Source organism: Molothrus aeneus, chromosome 6, assembly GCF_037042795.1.
Source record: "Molothrus aeneus isolate 106 chromosome 6, BPBGC_Maene_1.0, whole genome shotgun sequence".
Classification (NCBI taxonomy): Eukaryota; Metazoa; Chordata; class Aves; order Passeriformes; family Icteridae; genus Molothrus; species Molothrus aeneus.
This window is the reverse complement of record NC_089651.1, coordinates 32,647,201-32,669,352: the sequence shown is the minus strand read 5'-3', so window position 1 is coordinate 32,669,352 and position 22,152 is coordinate 32,647,201. Positions and strand designations below refer to the sequence as shown.

Below are 22,152 nucleotides of genomic sequence, written 5' to 3'. Positions count from 1 at the left end.
AAACTATGTCCATTGAATGTGTATCTGTGCTGTAGTTGTACTTTGTTTATCCTACTGCAAGACATTTCTTGATTAGCTACAATATCCAGGAAGAATTGTTCCTCTTTCTGGTATGTTTCTTGATTTTCAGAAAGGAGCAGTGAGTATTCACCCTTCTTTGCTCTGACAGTTACACACTAGAACCAGGATGTAGGTCAGGGTGACCCAATACACCTAGAGTATTAAATTGCTTCAGTGTCTGGCCAGTAAATCTTCATCCTGTGGTCAGGAAAAGCTGAATGCCAGCTTGCAGTAAAAATGGACCAGCAGGGAGTTTGAGAGAAGCTAAGGGGAAAATTTTCATAGGATCATGAGGGAATGTTATTTAACAAATTCGCTTCTATTACAATGATTCTGTGACCCTGGTGATGCCTTCCAGTCTTATGTTGCTATAAATACCTTGCCTGAGAACTAATTCCTCTTGACAAGCTGACAGAGCTTCACCACACAATAGAGCATGTCACCAGTTAATCTTATGGCTAACATTAGCATTTGATTTTTGTTTTTCTGCTACTGTTGTTCTGGACAGCAAGGTACTGTTTTTAATATTACCTGGTGAGAATTGGACATAATGAGTAAATAAACTTGCAGCTCCTTCAACAACAGATGCTCTAAATTAAAAGACCTGAAAGTAACATTCCTATACTTTAAGCAAATAGTACATTCTAGGATCCTAAGTTATAAATGTAATTATAAATATGTACAAATTCCAGTTAAAATAATCTTCTTGGGACAGGAGTTCACCCTTAAAAGAATTGTAACATCAGACATCACAATTTATCTTAGCTAAAAAAAATAGTAGAGGAAGGGTCTTCAGAATGAATGTAGATTAGTAATTTTAATCACATTAGAGCTTTTTAGAATTTGCTTTTGTAATGGAATAAAACATGAGAGAACATAGTTGTATGAAAATCATTTTCCACGAGCTGTGCTGAGAAAGAGATAAACAAGATAAATCTTTCACTCTCTTGGATATTGAAATATATATATATATACAAACCTATTGCTATTTCCTGGCAGGGAACACAAGGAGGGAGGAACAGAGAAGTTAAGGTGAAACTATCTATAACTAATTTTCCTGTGCCCAGGTAGGGTCATGAAGAAAAGTCATTTTTGCAGCCAGCCTCTCTCATCCTGCTCAGCGAGTGACACCTTTCTCTCTTCCAGTCTGTTGCATAGTACTCTGTGTGGCGTGAGATTAGGGCTCCTTCAAGATGTTCTTTGTTCTTCCCATTTTTCCTAATGTGACAAGGCAGGGGGTTGTCAGGATTTTACCAGGAAATAATACAACCGGTTTTTTTAGTCTAGATACGCAAATGCCTCCTTCTCTGCATGTTGTGACATAAATGCCTTAGCAAAAATTTCATTTCATTTTTCTTTCCTTTAGCTTTCTCAAAAGGTATCCCTAAGCACTTAAAATCCTAATCCAAAGGTCACCTCTTCTAATTTAGGCATCTAAATTTTTTCTGTAATTAATGCACCCTTACCATTATATCTCACCTACCATACAGTTGTCTCAGGATCCTCCTCCTCAGCATATTTAATCTAAGACAAATAAGTTAAGTAAGACAACTAAATTAAGTAAGTGGACTGCAGAGTAAAAGAAGGTGACCAGTACAGACTAGATGTCTGACTTTTAGACAACTAAAATGAAAAAGTATCAATACCAAGCTTTGTTCAGTTGGTTTCTGTGTAAGTCTTCACACGATTATCTATATGAGGTATTTTAGATTCTAAATTGAAAGATCTTTTTCAGCCCAGAATATACAGATGACAGCAGAAGACACGTCCCTTTGCGTGTGTCAGCAATGATTCCTTGCAATCAACTTCAGTCATTTGTTCCAAATTAGTAGTTGTGCTCTAGACTGCTCCACAGCCAGTGAAGGAAGGCAAGTGCCTTAAGAGGAGAGTCTCTGGGTGTGCCTGCTTTTCTCCAGTGATAACAGAGGAAGCTTCTACAGTCCCAACTTATGTACTTCAGTTAAATGACGGGATGAATCCATGTAGGGAGGCTGCAATGCTGGGGCTTGCAGTAAATTCTAACTCCACATTAAAATCTTGCAAGTATAATATAAATCATATGTGTCAGTGGTGTTTGTGTGGGAGTACATGTACTTCATGTATGCATGCACAGTTTGTGTATGCTCCAACTAGAACAAAGTAAAACAACATGGTAATATTGTCTGTGAAATAGTGAAGCCAGCTTTCAGAAAGATGTGGAAAACCTTTGCATGCAGACCTGAGCTTAAATTATTACTTGGAAGTGAGCTTTATCCAGTTATACAAAGTGGAATAATATTTCAAGAGCAAATCAAATGCAATATTATATTTTCTGGTTAAGTATAATTATATGGTGAGACCGTTTTACCCAATAATCACAGTAACAACAACAACAGTAACAATAGCAATAATAATAATAATAATAAAGCATCTGATAAGATTTATTGCCAAGAGTAATATTGTCAGAGACATCCAGATCAGCAATGGTTACAAGCAGTGGACACAAAATGAAGTTGTCTGGTTTTGACAACAAAATATTCTGCATTTAGCAAAGGCATATGTTTCAAACTCAAATGACTTCACTTCAAATTAAAGCAAAAAATGTTTTGAAGTGTCGTCATTTGATAATCATTTGCTTTAAAATAAGCAACAGATTTCTATCTAATGGGATCCATATCTTTAACAAGTGAAGCAACATTGTGACAAACAAAAAACAACCTGCTCTAAAATATAATTCCAAAATAAATTACATCTAGCTGTTTTGTTGTTGTTGCGCTCTGTTTTCCTTTTTTGGCCGCCTGTAGAGCTCCCACAATTTTTTCATTGCTACAATGACAAATGCTATGAGAAAAGACCTGGGCCACTGCCAGAAATCTACTCTAGACTTCAGTATATGTTTCTGCTTTCAAGAGTCAATTGTTTTCCTTCTCTCCCAGGGGTCACTTGCTACCTTATTACCAGAAAGAATGACCCCTTGACAGCGCAATTGAGATCCAGAAACTCAACAAAACTGTAACCCCTCCAGTGGCATCAGAATTGTAATCAACAGCAGTGGGTCTGGAAGACAAATGTACTTGTATATAAGGCCACCATCTTAGAAAGTGGCTTCTCTACTTGGTTTCTTTTGATATTTTTATTATCCCTTTCTTGTAACCTTTTCATTGCTAGTGCTCTCAAGGCAGGAGTGTTTTCACAGCGTTGGAATTACCTGTGCTCATTTTACACAGTTTGCTGCCTATTCCTTCTCTTGCAATCTGTGCTGTGAAGCACATGACTAGAGATGGGAGCCCCCACTCACTATGGATTTCCTCTCTTATTCAGCTTAATTCACTAGCAGAATAGTTGTTCCTTCAATATCCTTATTGCCACGTAAGAAACATGAGTACAGAATCTCCAGCCTTGAAGCCGCAGAAAAGAATGAGCTTGAAATATTAAGGAGAACTTTACAGAGAATATACCTTGCCCTTGCAAAGGCATGCACTGAAATAGTGCTATACAATAATATTTCTCGAATGTAGTTGTTAATAAAAGTATTTAACTTATTTGCTGTATCCTTTTGCATACCTAAGATCTGCAAAACCCAGGTTGTTTTAGATAAATACAAGCAAAGATATTCTGCAGCACAAGACCTATTCTGCAGCACAAGACCCTAGTCTAGTTCTTATATTGTACATGTGGAACCCTGACCTAGAGTCCTGAGGTTACCAAAAACTGCACCTCTAATTTGCCTAAAGGGTTTTTTTGAAAATGTTAGCAAACTTTCGGAAAATCTCAGTGTGAATTAAAGATTTAAATGTTTCTTATTCTGGGGATTTTATTACCATATTACTTGACATGTGTGCTAGAAAGAATTTTTTTAAGACCATCCAAACACATGGTAGAAAACAAGGTACTCATGAATGAAAGCACTGCTCCCAGATGCTCTGCCATCTGACTATCATTACACAGATATTGGGAAATAGTTCAGATAATTGTAGGAGAAAGTTCCTCAAGACATACAAGGATAAAAAGATCTAAAAAACAGACAAAAGCAGAGAGCATGGCAAAACACAAGTGCACAAAATCCCACTGCCTTTAACAGAGACTTGGGTGAATGCAGGAATTTTCAGAGACAGGAGTCTTCAAACAGCATCATGGCCTGAGGTGCAAAAAACCCAGCAACAGAGTTCTACTGAGCATGCACTGGGGAGAACAAGAAAGCATGAGGTCAAAAAAGAAATGTTGTTGTTACCTTTCTCAGACATAACTCATCACATTTTGCAAACAACAAAATAAAAGGTATTAGACCCCTAAGTGATCCCTGGAAGGAGCAGCAGATGGCCAGCCTAGCACCTTCAGAGGAGAAGTAGCACAAACAGCAAGAATGTGGTTTTTCCTACACTGTCCTACCAACAAGATGTCACCATAATGCAGAGAAGGTGCCAAGTCCTTGCCCAGCTTTCCCTGCTGAGGCACAGCAGTTCTGCTACAGACAGGCAAGAGGGAGGAAAATGTGAAAATGGCTCTTCTGCCCCAGAAACCAGGCTGTGATCTCTGGTAAGAGCAGACAAAATAATGTTTTGAGTTTTATGCTGCTGCCTCACAGTAAGCTCTGTGTGACTGAGCTCTTCCCCTGTCAACAGTCACACTGTTGACAAGGCAGAGTTGTCTTCTCTGGCAAAAGACAGGCAGAGTTGCTTCACACCTGTGTTTTACTTCAGCAAATGAAAGGGTAGGATTGAGGCCCTAATTAATAACCAAAAGGGGAAAATTGACAAGAGCTTCTTTTGGCACTAGTATGGAAAAACATATGGCCTCTTATTTTCTTGCATATTAGGTCACATCATTTTAATTTCTATCCAAAAGCCCAGAAGCAAGTTACATGGATTCTCTGTACTTGTTTAAGTACCATACATTAAAAATAACATGCTGAAATAATGCTGTCAAAGTATGAGACCTACCTGACTGATGGAATATTCTTCTATAGAGAGCAGCTCTAAGCTTCCCTTAAACAGAATGAAGGAAAATCTAAAGATAATAATGAATAAGAAAGCAGCTTCTTCTGCCAGACCCATCAAGTTAAATGGCTCTTTGTATTGTTCAAAATGTGTACAATATTGTGTTCTGTGGCAGAGGGTAAAGAGAGGGAACTTCCAGAAACGTTTTGATGGAACAACAAATAAAAATAATATTTTGACAGAGAGAGCTCATCCTATTAAAAAAAAAAGCATTTCTCTCATTTCTCTGACTCAGAGATCTCTTTATTAAGGTTGCACGTGGAGCCTCACAGTAATACTTAAAGGAAATGTGCCATTGGCAAGAGAACATGCAGAATGACTGAAGACCCTGAGTGCTTGGCATTGTTTGAGCTTGGTTCTAAATACCTATGATAGACATTTTTGGAAAATGTTTCCTGAAAGTAAACATCAAAGATTTACTTCAGCAGTAGCTTGTGCATGCTGATAGGTTGAATTGGTGCTCATATACCAATACAAAATAGGATTAGCTTCTGGTAACGTGCAAAGTTGAGGGGGGGGGGGTATTTCTTATGCCAGTATTGGAATTTATTTGCCCTCCTCATGAAATGTTTACCTCACTCTGCCTCATCAATATTAACCTCACAAATCAACAGATCTTCAACAGAATAGAGAAGTCAATATCACCTTATTATTATTTAATAAGTATTTCATTGTCAGTAACTGAGTGAGAACAAACATCTGTGCATATAATGGCATGCACTTTAATTTTGCAAGGTTACTGTCTTGCATGTTTGACAGAAGAAAGCCAACCCATAGTAAAAATCCCCCAGTAATATCAGAGTATAAAATGACAACATGTTGAAGGACATTTAAATTGAACAAAACAGGGTTTTTTTAGTCCCAGTTTTGATACACAAATGTTGGATGTGTTTTACTGTGGCTTCTGACTATGATTGATAGGAGATGCATCAATTTCAAGGTTTGTGAATTTAAGTAAATTGTTGTCAGTGGTATCACTTCTTCTTTTTTGTATTTTTTTTCAAATTATCTCCTTACAGAGAATAGAGACAGGATATACATAAAGCATCAATTTAGCTTGAATATCCACTTACAATAGTAAAAAGAAAATAGTTGTGATAAGAATGTGAGTACATCAGAGTTGTTCAGAAAACTCCAGAGTATTTAAAAAAAAAAAAAACATTGCTTATGGTTTTTCTTCTAAATAGTTTTTGCTCTTTCTATTTGGAAAATACTTTGCTTGCCTTCCCTTTCAAAGGAAAAATATCATATTTATTATAAAAAATAAAAGTAATAGTAGTAGATCTTAGATATTCTTTTATCTTTGTCCCCAGAATATAATTCCATTGATTATACATTAGAAAAAAATACTCTTATATATTAGGAAAAAAATAATCAAAATTGTATCAACTCTTTGCAACCTGAGGGGAGTTTATTTACCCTTTTTTCCTTCATACTAATGCTTTACTTGACTAAAAAGCCTAAAATGCTTCCTTTAAAATTGTGCTTAAGCATCATACAGCAAAGCTTGCTATGGATCCAATGCTTTCAGAAATTGGCTGTGTCTGATTATAAACTAGTTTTCCCTAGGTTGCTTCTTATCTGATGATGTCTGACTCAGGATGTGGTGAAATGCACAGATACTTTTTATTATGTTTTCCAACACATGGTCATGACTCGTTTCCATGTATAAGTGTGTTGTGTCTATGTATCTACACGCCTGTCTATATGCATAGAGAAATGTATATGCTGCTTGTGTGTGGGTCTGGTTTTAACATCAGATTCTGTAAATGAATAAAGATACTATCTTCATTTTACTGTTCTCTAAAGGGGCAACATTGAATGGATTCTGTAAATCTAACTATACATGTTGCTGATTAAAAGCTGATGGTAACAATTAATATACAAGGGGACAGACTAGTTTTTCTTCTAACTTTTTTTTGAGAGAAAAAAAAGAAAATTAGACAGAAAAGACCATTTCCAGATGTGACTGTATAGGGCTTGATTTGAAGCACTTTTGTTATCTACTTAATAATACATATAAGAATGCTCATGTGAAATGTTTGTTAAAACTCTATCCTAGTAGATATTTGTGCTTAAGAATTGATTCCTTATCCATATTTTATGGAGAAGTAGCTCGGCACTGGATTACAGCACATTATTTTCCAAACTCCTTATTAGACTCTGCATATCTCCCTACTGTGCCTCCAGGCTTAAACTAAAAACAAACTTAAGAAAAATTTAAAGAGACAACATTCAGAAACTTATGTTTTTACAAAGCTCCTGAAAGTTCATAATTATTTTTGTCCCTAATAGGCCTGCCTTTGAAATAATTTGATGGCTAGGTTTGTAAATTCGCTTGGAAAGATCTGGCATTCCATAGTCATTAAGGGGAGTTTATATCACAAAAATGGTTTTGCATATAAATAATGGTATACAGGATTTGGCTTAAATTGTCTGCTTTCATTTGATTTTTTTTCCTCTAAGATAATTTGGAGGGAAGCAGGAAGATCAAATTGAACACAATTTGAAAATGAAACTTGGATAATTGAGCTAAGTAGGTTGAACTTGCCAGTCACCTGTGACCTCTTCCTAGCGACACATCGTTTCAAACAGCTGAAAGGAGAGGGCCTGCATCGAACTGCACGAAATAAATACAGCAAGTGGAGTTTCAGCCTCTACCCATGTCGTCCCTCGTAGTGTGCTTCATTTTTATCGAAGATGGAGGGACTCGAGCACAACTGCCTCGGGAAGTTGTTTGGCCACCGGGTGCGTTCAGGGTAGAGGGGAGGAGGATGGGCACGCTACGAGGGCCAGCGTGCAGGGTGGTGGGGGAACAGAGCAGCACTGGACCTGTAAGAGGTGAGAAATTGGAGCTTCACAAGTAAACGAGCTCACCCGTGGTAAGATCTCCTTTATATACTGCTGCAACTGAAAGTTTGCGATCGTCCCTGTGTGGGAACCTAATATTTTGCTGTTCATTTTGAAGCGATTATTCAAAACACCTTGGCAGCTGAACCCTCCCTGCTTTCAGGATAATTATTTCTAATCGTGATTGGCAATAATAGTAATTGCCATATTCAGCCAGCACCCAGCTGTAACGATTTTTCATTATTATTATTATTTGGGTTAACAATCGCCACCGACAACAATGTCTCCTGACCCTCTTCTCCCTCCCTCAAATATACAGGGAATGAGTACCACTGCTCTGCAGTAGCCGTCGGGTGGGCACTTCCCCCTCTTCGCGGGCTCTGTGGGGACAGGGGACGAGCAGAGAGAGGGTGGGGGTCCCGTGGGGGGCCCGGGTCCCTGCCGGGGGGCTGGTGTGGAGGACCGGGGGCGACCCGGGCTGCCGCAGCCTTCCCCCAACACCACGGCCCGGCCTCCCCCTCTCCGACGGAGCAGGGGCTGCAGCCGCGGCTGTAAACGAGCCTCTTAATAAACCTCCGGGTCGATGATGCATCGCTTGCTAGTGAATCTTCGCGGGTTTATTTATTTTAACTAAATCGCCCAAATGGATCGCAGCTCTGTGTTGACTCTGGCGAGAGGCGAGGCGGGGAGCCGGGGGGGCGGCGGGGCTGACAGGTCGCCCGGGGGTTGCGGCGTTTTGTGCGTGCAGGGACTCTGCAACTGCCCGCTGCCCCCTCCGGGAAAGGCTCCTCCGCCACGGTGACCGCCCCCCTCCCCTTCCTCCTCCTCCTCCTCCTCCTCCCCCCAGCTCGGCCGCAGCCGCCCTTGTAAGGAAAAACCGAGCGCAGGCACCGGCCGGAGCGGAGCGGGCACTCCCGGCCAGGCGGCCGCCGGGGAAGGACTCGGGGCGAGGGAGGGAAAGCAAGGGATGAGTGTTTCAAACAGGGGCAAAAGCCGGCCGGTTAGAGGCTTCCTCGAGTTGCCGGTCACCAGAGAGAGGTGAGGGTCAGAGCTCTCCCCGCCGGCCCAGTGGGGCGACAGGTACCCGGGGGGATCCCCCTCTGCGCCAGGGCCAGCCGGGCGGAGAGCGGGGGCCTGCCACCCCTTGTGGCTGATGGCACAGCTAGCCCAGCGCTTGTCCTGCCCGCCCAACTTCACAGCGTTTCTCGTGTTTATTCACGCTCACATCAGAGTCGAAGTTTGGGCCCGGGCGATGCGGGAGGCTGGGGGCGTCCCCCGAGCCCGCTGGTGCCGCACGGCCGCCGCCAGGAGCGGTGCTCGCCCGCCGAGTGCCCCGAGTGCTTGGGTGCCTTGCAGGTAAACACAGCTAACTCCTCGGGGATGAAAGCAGCCTCTGCTTTTTAAAACCACACGCAGAAGTTACAGACCAGCGTCAGCAGGAGTGGTGTCACTGGCCTTCCCCGATGGTTGCCGTGCCTGCTCTTTGTCACCTCTGGGCTATCCCCGCAGCCTCAGCCCGGTCCCGGCGGAGGGCAGGACAGCCCTCCCCGAGGCCGCCGCGCTCCGCTGGGAGCGGGGCAGGCCGGGCCGCGCTGCTGTCGGTGGGAGCCGGGCCACGGGCGCGATGGGACGGGCAGCCCGGCACCACGCACCGCTGCCAGCCCCCCCTTCCCCCGAGAACGCTGCTCCCTGACGTCAGATGTTTGCTTAGGCTTTTGTTCAGTTAAAAATAGTTTCACGCAGCAGCTTACCTGCCGTGGGTGGCGGCTGACCGTGGGCTGCGCCAGGGAAGCGTTTTCTGGCAGAATCAATTATTTCCTTCGCCCTCGGATCTTTGATCTCCGCACGCAAATTAATTATAGCAGTATGCAGGAAACTGGCTCGCAGTCTTCTAAACCCAGCATTTTGCTGCCTGAAACACATGAAAAGGGAAAGTTTCTTTGCAATCTAGCTGTAACAGAGCTACGTTACCGAGGCTAGATATTTCTTCCTGGGACCCATTGAATTGTCTGTACTCTCAAATATTATCACTCTAGTAGCCTTTATTTTTTATTTTTTACCTTTGCGTCTCATTCATGGCCGTTATGGTGTTGTACTTGCAACTGCATATTACCCTAGTAAAATAATTGCTTTATAGCAGATTACTTGCAACAGACATTTATTCTTCTTCTCCTGGTTCTATGGAGTTATTAGAAGGTAATGGATGCCAAGACAATCAAGGAATATTTCCTAATTAAAGAGGAAAAATGGAACTGTCACCATTTTCCAGTGTTTGTGAGCCAATTCATGTGCTCAGATCACACATATTTGTACATCACAAACACAGGCGTAGGTACTGTACGGCTGTAGTGCATATGCACACACGTACACACACCCCTCTCACAGTTAGTTCCTATTTCTTACAGAGGTTAAAGAATAACTTGAAATCGAAGACAAATGAATTGACAGGAAAATGTATCACTTTTTTTCCGCTTTAATTTCTTCCCACATTATAATGAATCTCTGAGCCTTTAGCTAGGTGGGCAATTAACAATCCAGTGCCCGCTGCCCTCTAACAATCACCCCGCTGTAGAGCTTATGGGGCTGAAGTTTTTTAACAGCTCCATATCCTTATTTTATTATTGTGCAGGATAGTAATCTCCCACACGTGCAGATCTATGGGATCTACACAGCGGATGTATAATTTTATAGTTTATCTTAGCCCAACTGCTCCTGGGTGACAAATCTGTCTGTCGCAGAGAGCACCGTCCTCATTTCAATACTATTTCGTTCTGGGAGCGCGCACGGTAATTCTTTACATCGAAATTGCTTCCCCTCTGGTTCCTATATTTTAATTTAGTAAAGGACTGATTAGCTGTGGCTTTAAAAGGGCCAGGTCTGCGCTGGCTAACAGCGTCACCTCTCACCTCTCCGCAGCCCCGGGCTGGGGTCACTGCGGGGCCGCGGCGGGGGAGTTGGCAGCGCTGCTCCGGCTCCGCTCCCGCCGCGCCTACCTGCGCGCCCCTCGCCGCGCCGCGCAGCGCCCTCGCCGCCGCCGAGCTGCCTCTGGGAGCAAAGCCCCCGTCCCCCCCGCCCAAGGGGGAAGAGCAGCCCGCCCGCCTCTGCCTCTGGCACACCGCTGCTGGCGTGAATCACCGCGGAAACAACGGGAAGATGCAGCTCTGCTAGGCGAAAATAATTGTTTGGTTTATTTTAATTCGCAACGACCTGGTGGAATGGCACCCTTTCCTCTGACTTGCAGGGACGGGAGGAGGAGGGCCCGCCGGGGTGCATCGTCCTCTTTAAAGGCTTTGTGTAAACTTCCACATTTTGAAAGAATAACTTCAAAAACCTGTGTTTGATTGTATTTAGACGTGTGCCCACCTCACATCGATTGGTGGATCCACTGAAGGTGTAAAGATCCGTTGATAACATGCAGGTCGAGTGTCCCTAAATCAGCAGATTCTCCCTTCTCTGACAAATCCTGGAATTAGTTTTATTTTACATCTGTAAAAATGTATTTCAAAGAGGGATGATATTCTAACAGGGGAGACTACAATAAAAATCAGAATCGCTCAGCAAAATGTTTCGAGTATGTTGGATCTTCATAAAACTACGCTATAGACTTTATTCTGACGATTACTGGAAATCAGGCAATGCATACAAAATAAGAGCAAGAAAGTGTCGAAATCAATTTTTTTTCTACCTATGAACAGTGAAAGGTGCAAGCACATTTTAAATACTTTAGATCTTTATCAAACGATATATGCAGATAAAGGCAAATACCGAATATTCAGGAAAACACAAATAATTTTAAGATGTTACCTTTTTTTGTTTGTTTGTCTGAGTGTAGCGGTGCATTTACAGAACTGATGCGGAGTCATCACTTTGTTTATTTTTCTAACGTCTACCCAAATTCCAGCAATCCGCAGAGCAGTAACAGCTTTTTCCATGTGTTTATCATCGAGGTTGCAACAGGATTCGCCTAAATTGTTCTGCCTTTCTTGTGTTTTCCTTTCTTCCCCTTTCTGCATTTCCCAGATACATTCGCTTTTGTTGCAAAAATAAACAGTGGAGTTTTTAACAGCAATTTGAGATGATAATGGTTACTGATCCCATTCTTCCCATCATAATCTTCAAGTGGTTTAAGATTAATGATAGGAGGTGTTTTAGCAAGGAGTGTGGGTTTTCTTCTCCAAAGACCATCGCTATGATAATTTACTTAAGATGTTGACAAGACTGTCAGTAAGGCTAATTTTTTATTAAGCTACGCTGTAGAAACTGTAGTAAGCATTTGTTGTTATTTAAGCACATGGTATTTTTGAATGCCCGACTATAAATATTGTTATTTGCTCTCTGCTTGATAGATTTGCAATAGAGATGATTCCCCTTGCCTTTGTTTCAAGAAAGGTGTCTTCTGGTATTCTGATAAATATTCTCTTCCACCCTCCCCCATCTCCTTTCACGCACATTTTTGAAAAGAAAATAAATTTGAGCAACTACAGCCTTGGTCCAGCAATGTCTTCTGCGTAGCATTGTTTTGGTTGGACTGCCTCTAGGCACATCCCTGAATCAACGGGACAAGATGCAGGTTTGAGTGCTGGGTTTGTGTGATTTATTTTTTTTTTAATTGGGCAAAATTACCTTGTAAACAGCAAATATGTAACTGTAGTACCCCAGGGTACGAAGAGGCTGGGGTGTCTCCTAAAGCGAGGGCAGTTTAGGATGTATTGGCGGCTCCCGAGCGGAGTTCTGCCGTGTCCGCCCCGCGGCAGCCGCGCCGCCCGGGCCGGAGCGCTCCCCCCGGCAGGCCGGACCCCGCGGCCGGGCAGCGCTCCCCGGGCGGCGCTCGCCCCGCCGGGCCGGGCTGGCCGCACGCCGGCCGCTTGCCCCGCTCCTCCCGGGGCAGCGGGCGGCACAGCCCTCTCGGAGCCCACCCGGGCCGAGGGCTCGCCGTGGGCAGGGCGCGCTGGCACGCGTGGGTGCGCGTAGGGCAGCGGAGGCGGGCGCGAAGCAGCCCTCTCGATCAGAGAGGAAAAGTCTGCAGTGAAATCGTAACAGATCGGTCGATTTTACCCTGCTGTTGTGCTTCCAATAAACATGAAGCCGTGGCCTTACCTAGAAATCACGGGGGCCCTGTGACACCCCTTGGGCAGTGCTTTATTGCCTTTTCCTCCCGCCTGCGGCCAGGCGCGCAGAGGGACCACGCGGGCAGCCAAATTCGGGTGGCGGGCCCTGAGCACCTCCACGGTGCCGTCGGGCCCGGGGCGCGCAGAGGCGCGCAGGGTAAACGGCGGGGGCTACAAAAGCACGTGCCTCCTGCTTATCGGCCGCCCCTCTCCGCTACCGACAGCTCCGCGCTCGCACAGAAAGGAAAAGGGCAGCCTCGTAAACAGTTCATGTTGCGATCCCCCCCGGCCGAAAGGAAGGCGCGGGGAGAGGGGCCCCCTCTCTCCGCTCCGCTCCGCTCCTCGCCCCGGCGCGCAGGGCAGCGCGGGCGGAGCGCGCCGCCGAGCGCGGGCAGCAGGGGGCGCTCCGAGGTTGCGCTGGGAGCCCGCGCTGCCGCGCCGCGCGCCCGCACACGGACACGGACACGCACGGGACACACGGACACACACGGGACACACGGACACGCACATGGGACACACGGACACGCACGGACACACTCATGGGGCACACGCGGACGCGGGGCGCACACACGTGTGCGCACACAGGCATACGCCGCGCACGCACGCGTGGAGGCACCCGCGCACACACGCACACGCGGGGACAGCCAGGGGTGCGCCGCGCCGGGCGCGGGTGTCGCCGTGCCGCTCTCCGTGCGTGTGCGTGTGCGTACCGTGCATTACGCAACTTATTAAACACGACGATGAATTGTCAACATTTTTTTCGCATGTTAGTTCCGCTGATCCGGGCAGGATTTATTTTCAGGTCTCGGGTCCCGGAGCTATAATGCGTGATTTCTTTGCCTTAAATAAAATTGGTCAAATGTTGACAACCTTTAAGCCAATCTAACACTCAAGATTACTGATGGGAAACTAATGAGAAAATATCAGATCGTCCGGCCTGGGGGCTCCTAATTAAATCTTAGCTGATTGAAAAATAAAAGCGGGTTCGGGGGCGTGGGGGAGGAGGGAAGAAGCTCCGGGCTGAACTTTAGCTCTCATTTTACGTGATATTTCCCCAGCCCATCTCTCCCTCTGCTCTTTCTCCCCTCCCTCCCTCCCGCTGTAAAAACTCTAATATTATTTCGCTGGTTATTTCGAGAGATCCGAATGCGGCTATCATTCCTTGCCCGGTAAACATTAAGGCCTTTAAGCAACGTGATTTAACTAATTAGAAAATTTACATCATTAAGTCTCAGGGAGAGAAAAAAGGAGAAACAAATCTGTCAGTCATTTTAAAAGAGACAGGCCCTATTGAAGTGTGAAGAAATCGGCTCTAATTCAAAAAGGCAATCGGGCAGAAAAAGCCCTCAACATTACCCTGCTAGTTATTAATCAGAAGGGGCTTCCCCCTCTTTCCTTCCCTGTAATGGCAAGAGCTGAAGCACATCGTTAGTTTCTCCTAAAGCTACCGCACAGTTTCCATTCAGCTTTTTTGCCACTCGTCCATGTCCTATATTAATAGCGAGTATTTGTCCATTCAAGGCTCATAGATTTGAAAATGTTTCCGAATTGGAGAGCCGCAGCCACAAGGAAAAAAAAACCACGTATTATAAAAAATAATAAATAAAATAAAATAAAATAAAATAAAATAAAATAAAATAAAATAAAATAAAATAAAATAAAATAAAATAAATAAAATAAAAAGCTCCCAGACTCTTCCCTTCCACCTTAGCCAAATACAAGGGCTGCATTGCCCCGTCCCTCCATTAACCGGAGGTCCTAATGCAAACCTGCTTAGTGAGAACCTGGTTTTGGCTTTGTTTTTCTCCCCTGCCCTGTATTTCTAAACACAGACATAAGCCTGAGAGTGGAAAGCATCCGTAGTCGTCCCCCTCCTGGTTTGGTTTTTCCCTTGGGTTTTTTTTTTTCTTTTTTTTTTTTTCTTTTTTTTTTTTTTTTCCCTAGGGACCGGCTGTGTTTAGTGCCACGCACCAGGCTCAAGCAGAACAATGCAAACTTGAGTGAAAATCAGAGCGATCGGGTTACTGATGCCGGGTCCCTCACCAAGTGGCGCGGGACGCTGCTGGCCAGCGCAGTGCGGCAGGCGGGAGGACGAGCTGCTGGCTCGGGAGCAGCTCGGGGTGGCGGCACAGGCAGCTCGGCGGGTGGGGGCAGAAATGAAGCGGCTTGGTCCAAAGCACAGAGAGGGTTACATCTCTCTCTCGCTTTCTCTTGTCTCCTCTTTCAAATGCGCTCTCTAATCCTCCCCTTCCAACTGTTCACAGTGGACTATAGTATAAATAATAAATACATCCTACTCTGCGTTTTCTCTCTCCCAATCTCGAAGAATCTGACAGTCGCTTTAATCAAAGGAGTTTGCACTGGTTCTAAAGGAGTTTGCACTGGTTCTTCATGGAGGTAATTTAAGGAATTTTAAACACTCTTCGGACAAAACCAGGCGATAGGGGCCTATTTCTGATCTCACGGCCCGGGGACGATCTCTCTTGCGGCTCGGGGAATTAACTCCCTGTAAATGTGTTCAGCCTCTGGTGGGGATTTTACTTGACAGTAGCCTGTGAAGAAACAATATTTTGGCAAGAAAAAAAGAGAAAAGTCTCTCTGCCAGCCCTATTCCGACTTCCATTCATTTACGTCCCAGGGCTAACTTGTAGTCATGTCTGTAGGCAGATGCTTACAGAAATGCAAGGTCTTCAGCAGGACGGGACATGCTCCTTTCCGAGCGCCGGGGCTGCAGGACGGGAGCCCTTGCGCAGCCCCAGGGTGCGAGCCGGCCGGGCGGGCAGCTCGCTGCGCCCCGGGGAGCCCCGGCCGCCCCCGCGGCCTCCGCTCCGCACCCCCGGCCCCTCCGAGGGAGGGAGCGAAACACGTGCTCCGAAACTGAAGCGGTTCTCCGTTCCCAGCAAAAGCAGCGGAAAACCCGCCCTTACGGCCGGTGGGAGAGCAGTAAGGCAGAGCTCTCCGCCACAGCGGGAAGAGCTGATGGCAGAAACGGAGAGGGGAGGGCAGAAGGAAGAGTCTGCGCTCCTCCGCCCCTTTGCACCAGTTTGTCTTGCAGTTATTCAAAATGATTGAGTTTTCTGAAGAAGGCCCTTTAGAGAGAAAACAAAACCAGCAACAACCTCTTCCTCCAAAACCAACATGAATATCAACCTGTCCACTGGCAGGGCTGCGGAGCTCAGAGGCATTACAGTAAAATTTACGGCGTCCTTAACAACTCCCAATAAAAGCATTAAAATTCCCTTTAATTGAGAAAACATTGATTTTTAACTCTGGAAAGAACGAACCCGTAATTTAATTGCAAGCTTTCACCGACAGAGCAGCGTCTCAGGGAGGCCACATTCCATCTTTAATAGAGCCACTTTATGAAGTGATAAAACCAAAGAAAACCTGACAAACAGAGACAGTTGAAATTGCGCAAGAAAAGTTATTTGCCTTCCCTTTCCCTCTTCGCAGCTCCAAACTATCCCGCTCTTCCCTCCCCCTCCAACCTCCGCTCTCCGATCACAAAACACAACTGTAAAAGTAAAGGATTTAGGGTCTAGGGAAGAAGTAGTAGTTAATATTTTAAATAACGATTTGCTTTTACTAGGCACCGGGTGATGCCAAGAGGTTTAAGGGAACATTTTCACAAAATGGTAGCCTCTTCTGAAAAGGAAACTAATCGGATAAAACTTCCTTGATTTCCCTTGTTCGTTACAAAAATAATTGCTAAAGGGAAGGAAAGGGAAATCCCACCCTCCCTTTCTATCTTATTTCTGTATCGGTTTTTGGTATTATAGAAGAGTAAAGAAGTTTTTGTTTGGTGGTTTTTCATTGATCAGTCACTCTGAGCTAATGTAATTATCCTCATCAATAGAAGGCTGCAGAGAGAATCATTATGTGGGTGACATTGATAAATGATCACCCAAGAGCTGCCTTTTCTCTTGGGCACCCCCACATATGACCCTCCCACATACACAAGGTAGCCATAGAAACACCTTGAGATCCTCAAACACTGCTGCAAATGGGAGAATACAGAGAAAGCGAGAGAAATCCAACTTCACACACTTTCTGTCCCTGCCGAAGCCTCCTTCCCATTGCACGCAGCCACCGAGCCAGGCTCCGCTGTCCTGCCCCATGGGCGCGCAGCCCGGCCCCGGCCCCGCGCCCTCTCACGGCACCACATCGAGCATTTGGGGGGAGGGGGTGCCTTATGGAGTTTGCTTCTGGGATTGTTAAATCTTTTTTGGTTTTGCTTTCTTTCTTCCCTGGAATAGTTAAGCAATGAGGTTGCACGCACCCTACGTATTGCACGCGCATTGCGGAACCTCTGGTTTTAATGGCGCTCTTGGAGATGCACACCAAAGATATTCACCCCATCCCAGTAATGCGACTCCTGGAAAATGGTTAAACACTAATTTTTAGCAGCGATTTTTTAGTCACAGGCCATTACAAGAAGATTCTGTATTTTTTACTGAGGGAAAGATTTTTTTTTCCTCCAGCCGCAGACCCTCCTGTTTTTGTAAGCGAATTCTAAAATATTGAGGGCAGTAATTGATTCACAATGATCCATAAATCGATGTAAGGAATGGGGTGAAGGTGTTTATTTATTTTTTTTATTCCTAAAGCTGCAAGTAAAGTAGCTTTGACATCGTGTGGGGATGAAGGGGAGGAGTTGTTTAGCCGTGCGGGGTCATCCATCATCGGTGTCGCAGAGACTCTGCCCAGAGGAGCAACCTCCCTTCTGTCTCTCTTTCTCTCCACCAAAACTATTAATATTAAAATCTGCCTGCAAATCTTGCCCCCACCCGCCCCTCATCCCATCCGGTCCTGCTCAACCCTCAGCGGCTGGGCTGCCCAGCCTGGAGCTGGCTCGCTCCGGCGCAGCGCCAGCGGGGTTATTTTTCCCCAAGTGCTGTTAGGAGAGTTAAAAGGCCGGCCCCGTTTCCTCTGCTGAACCCAGGGATGTGGTAGGGGAGACATGTGGGGCGCAGCCATCCCTCTGCGCAGCGGAGCCTTCTCCTGCCGCTCCGCGCAGCGCGGGGACGCGGTCGTGCCTGGGGAAAAGATTCGGGCGTTTTCCGGGCTCCGTGGGGGTTTTTTCCTAGCACACGCATCAGGCGTATAGTGGGGCTGGTTGCTCCGCATCGAGCCCCGCAAAGGCGCCGCCGGCAGACCCTCGCTCCCTTCGGGGAGCCTGGAGAGCCGCTGGAGCGCTGAGCAAACCCTACAATGGAGAGAGGGTCCAGCTCTTGCCCCCGCCGCACCCCTTCCCCTGCCCGGCCCGGCCCCGGCCCCTCCCAGCCCCCCCGGCCCTCGCAAACCTGGTCTGTGGCAATTTTCTCTCCCTCGCTCTCTCTGCGGCTAGGAGTGAAAGGTGGGGAGCGCCCGGCTCCCCCCGGCATCTCCTCTTCGGCCCTGCGGTGCCCGCTCGCCGCGACGGGCAGGGCTCGGGCGGCAGCGCTGCCGGAGGTGCGCTCCCCTCCTCTCTTCGCCTTAAAGGCAGCAAAATCTGGAAAAAAAATCCCTCATTTATGGTGACTACAACTCCCAACGCAGACCCGCTCGGCGAAATAGAAATTTGGGATTATAAACATGTGTGTATGTAAACAAAAGGTGTTTCTTCTGTTACCCTTCGTTTCCCACAGCAAAAGCAATTTTTATTCAGACTTGAGTATTTTCTTTAACACTATACCGCTGTCAAAACATTATTCCCGTTTTGTTTGCTTTTGACAGCTGAGCAGTTCTTAAAAATACCAAAATCGGAACCTTCCACGCTAAACAGAAAATCTCAGATGGAGAAATCTCTGTGCGATATTGTACCTTGAATTTCAGCAAGACATCTCACGGAGAGCACAGCCCAAAAGGGGGAGAAAAAAAGAAAGAAAATAAAAGACAACACAGCAATGCACATATTTAGTTCATTATAAAAACAAATAATCTACTATGGCTACATTCTTCCCTGTCTTTCTAGCAATGTGATTTCTGACATTTCTCTTCAAATTCTAGAGAAAAAAATCTGCAAGGAAATAAAGTACTGTTAAAAAAATTAATTTAAAAGCCTCCCCTTTAAAGTGCTAACAGAAATAATCTTGCCTTCTTAAATTCTGCATCCACAAAAATCAGAGAATTTGGGAATGGGCACCCAGGCTGTGGTCTTCTTATGTGACTGAAGGGTCGATGTGATTTTAACCAGGACAGAGAGCATCAAAGCAGAGCAGGGAATTATAATTTAAATTTCATACGAAAGCCTTATAAGAGACGCCCACAAAGCAGGACCCGATTGCTAAATAAATTCTACTGGCATCCTCCCTTCTGTCACCAGCAGCGTGGGTCCATTTGCTCAGCTCAGAAATTAAACATTAACTAAGAGGTTGAGCCTCTTTCCACATTCTAAGGGTAAAAGTTGTCACTCACAGTTTTTAAAAACACCCTGGCCAGTTGGAACGATGAGAAGGAAGGAGGAGAAGGGTTACAAATTTACAGGTGTTGAAGTTGGACATTTTTGTTTCCTAGAAAGTTTAGTTAATTACAAGTCCTTTCCCACACTCCTTCTCTCAGGAAAAAAGGCAGAACTTTCCCCTGCCCTTTGGGGCCCATCCGGCTCTTGCTGATTTAACAGTGCCACTGAGGAAGGTGAGAGGCTGCTTTTTCTAAATTTATCATTGCTCTTCCTAGTTCAAACTCTGCTTTAGTTGCTTCAAAGTGCCAGAAGCTTTGGTTTAAGAAAAAAACAAACCTTTAAACCTTTAACCATGATTCTACTCCAGCTATTTGTATACAAAATGTCAAATCAACATTCTTCTGTCATTAGCTGATGGTTTGTTGTTTTGGTATGGTTGGTTTGTTGTTTTTTTTTTTTTTCTGAAAACAGCTGAAGACAACAAAAGGAGTAAAACCATCTCAAAAGCTAGCTTATGCAATTTGTAGGAAAAATTCCCATTGGAGTCAAAGCTTCTTTTCTTCTCCTAAAACTTCTAAACCTACTCCTGCAATAAAGCCATTCTTTGCTTCTGAGCTAAATACCCGGAGGTAAGGGCTGCTGTGGCTAGGGATGCACACACGCATACATGTACACACATGGCATTAGTCATCCCATGTCTGGGCCTTCACCACTCAAGCTCAGTTCCTATGCTCTTAGCAGGTAGCACAAGTATTAGACACACCTCTGAAATGCAAGCTGGCGAAACAATATTTCAAATTTTGTTTAATCTGGCAAAAATCTAATATCAGTAATCAGCAGAAATATATAACTTCAGATAGCGTTTCATTCAATTATTCTATTAATGTGATGACAAACTTGTTTCTGATTTTTCCAGCATTTCTTCTCAATGCTGACAAGAAATATATTTGAGGTATCTCTCATGATAACCTCAGACTCTCCTAAACATGATTAAAAACACAAAAGCCTAGCAAAAAATCAAAAATGAAATATTTATTACCGCATTTTGTGACTTAACACCTTTTTTTTTCCTTTTTAAAACATAACGTCACAGTCCTCATACAAGTATTTTAATGTAAATTTTGACAAAGCTTAAAGGTAACAGCATTTTCTTCTAGTGAGGAACACGTGCTGAGAAAGGAAGAATTCATGGACATACAATACCAATTCCACAGCAGATCTGATACTAGCAAAAACATTCTTTTTTTTTTTCAATTGAGGTAAACACATAGAATATCTAACATGAAACAATTAATAGACCGAACTCTGTACGAAGTTTGTTACAGTATTCTCTTGCTTTTTTTTCCCAAGCTTTGAGTTCATGATAAAGTCCTAGGTTTGGTGCAAAGACCGTTAGTAACTTCTTTCATTGAGGAAAGCTGCCCAACTTTTAGTTTTGTTTTGTCCAAAGCCAAGGCTCAGAACTACTGGAAGAAGCTTCTGCTCTGTCTGTTCTGTCTTTTAAATCTTCACCTGCAAGCTCTTTGAAGAAGAGTCCAAAAAAAAAAAAATAGATTGGGAGGAATGGGGAGAGACTTAATGAAGCACAAACTATAAAGATCTGTTTGAAACTAAAGGACACATTTTATGAAGGAACAAAATGAGGGAATGGCAAGGCCTTCTTGGAACAGTCTTCTGAGTGATGAGAGACCCAGCAAGACTTTTCATCTTCATCTCCAGGGTAGTTCTTTTCTCACTGGCCAAAACAGGTCTTTCATGGATAGTGACTTCACTGCTGAACCAAAACAGTCATTCTTTTGGGAACAACACACATAGTGTGGAAAACAAGGATTTTTTTTCTTCTAAAACTATTTGAGGCAACGTAACGGAGTGATCAACAGAAATGTACAAGTTAACTTAGTTCCTATGTTTATACTACAGTAGTTATAACTCTTGGAGTCTTTTTTTTTTTCCAGAGGATCTGTACATGGACATATTCATTTCAGTGAGCCCATGATTTCACATTTGTGTTCTTGTTTCATTGGTCCTCTGTTGTTGATGAAAAATGACAAAAAGTAAAAAATAATCACAGCTGTCTGGAATTTCGTATTAAGTGTCAACATCTGGTCAAAGTTCAAAAGTCTTAAAATAGTTTCTGTTTGTTTTTGTTTTGTTTTTCCCTTGAGTTCCCTTATTCTATTGGGCATGAATGTCCATAACCTGTCCACCAACAGTGGGGTCTACAGAATTTAACATTGTGGGGCTCTGTGCTGACATGGTCATTCCAGGGTGGGTAGGGGGTCCTCCGTGCATCATCATGGCTGGGTGGTGGGGGTGACTTGGCAAATATGAATGGATTGGGTGTCCATGTCTTAATTGAGTTGGGTGTGGGGTCATCTGGGGAGGAGTGTAACTTGGCTGTGCCATACTCATACCCATTGGACCACCCTGAGATACGTAGTCCCCTGGCATGCCTTGCAAACCTAGACAAAAAGGGGAAAAAAAAGCAGGTCAGATTCCTCAACGTTTTTACAATTTACCCATCTAAAATGAACAGGAAAAACAACAGACACTGCAAATCTTCCATCTAAAATTAGCTGCAGATTCTTGCCAATGTTTGCAGACATTCAAATTCTAGTTTGCATTTAATTTGATCATTCAGCAGGATAATGCACATAACAGAACTAAATATTGAGCACAACTGAGTATCACAAAATATAAGTGTACTTTAAAAAAAAACTAGTGGGTGAATTCCTACGATAAATTTTACAAAGATGCTAGCTATATGTAAAGACTT

General features: G+C 44.4%; 1 protein-coding gene across 3 annotated transcripts in view; it reads right to left on the bottom strand.

Annotated features, from left to right (window-relative positions):
• Window positions 1-20,388: 20,388 nt before the first annotated feature.
• Window positions 20,389-22,152, bottom strand: part of MEIS2 (Meis homeobox 2) — a 173,817-nt gene continuing 172,053 nt past the window's right edge. For 2 of the 3 annotated variants that reach the window (XM_066551559.1, XM_066551560.1), the window contains exon 13: window positions 21,724-21,838. Coding sequence is in view for 1 of the 3 variants with exons in the window: in XM_066551561.1 (XP_066407658.1) it covers window positions 21,552-21,838 (287 nt within the window). In the remaining 2 variants the exon portion in view is untranslated. Of the gene's footprint in view, window positions 21,839-22,152 lie in introns of all 3 variants that reach the window. The other variant, XM_066551561.1, reaches the window with a different exon arrangement.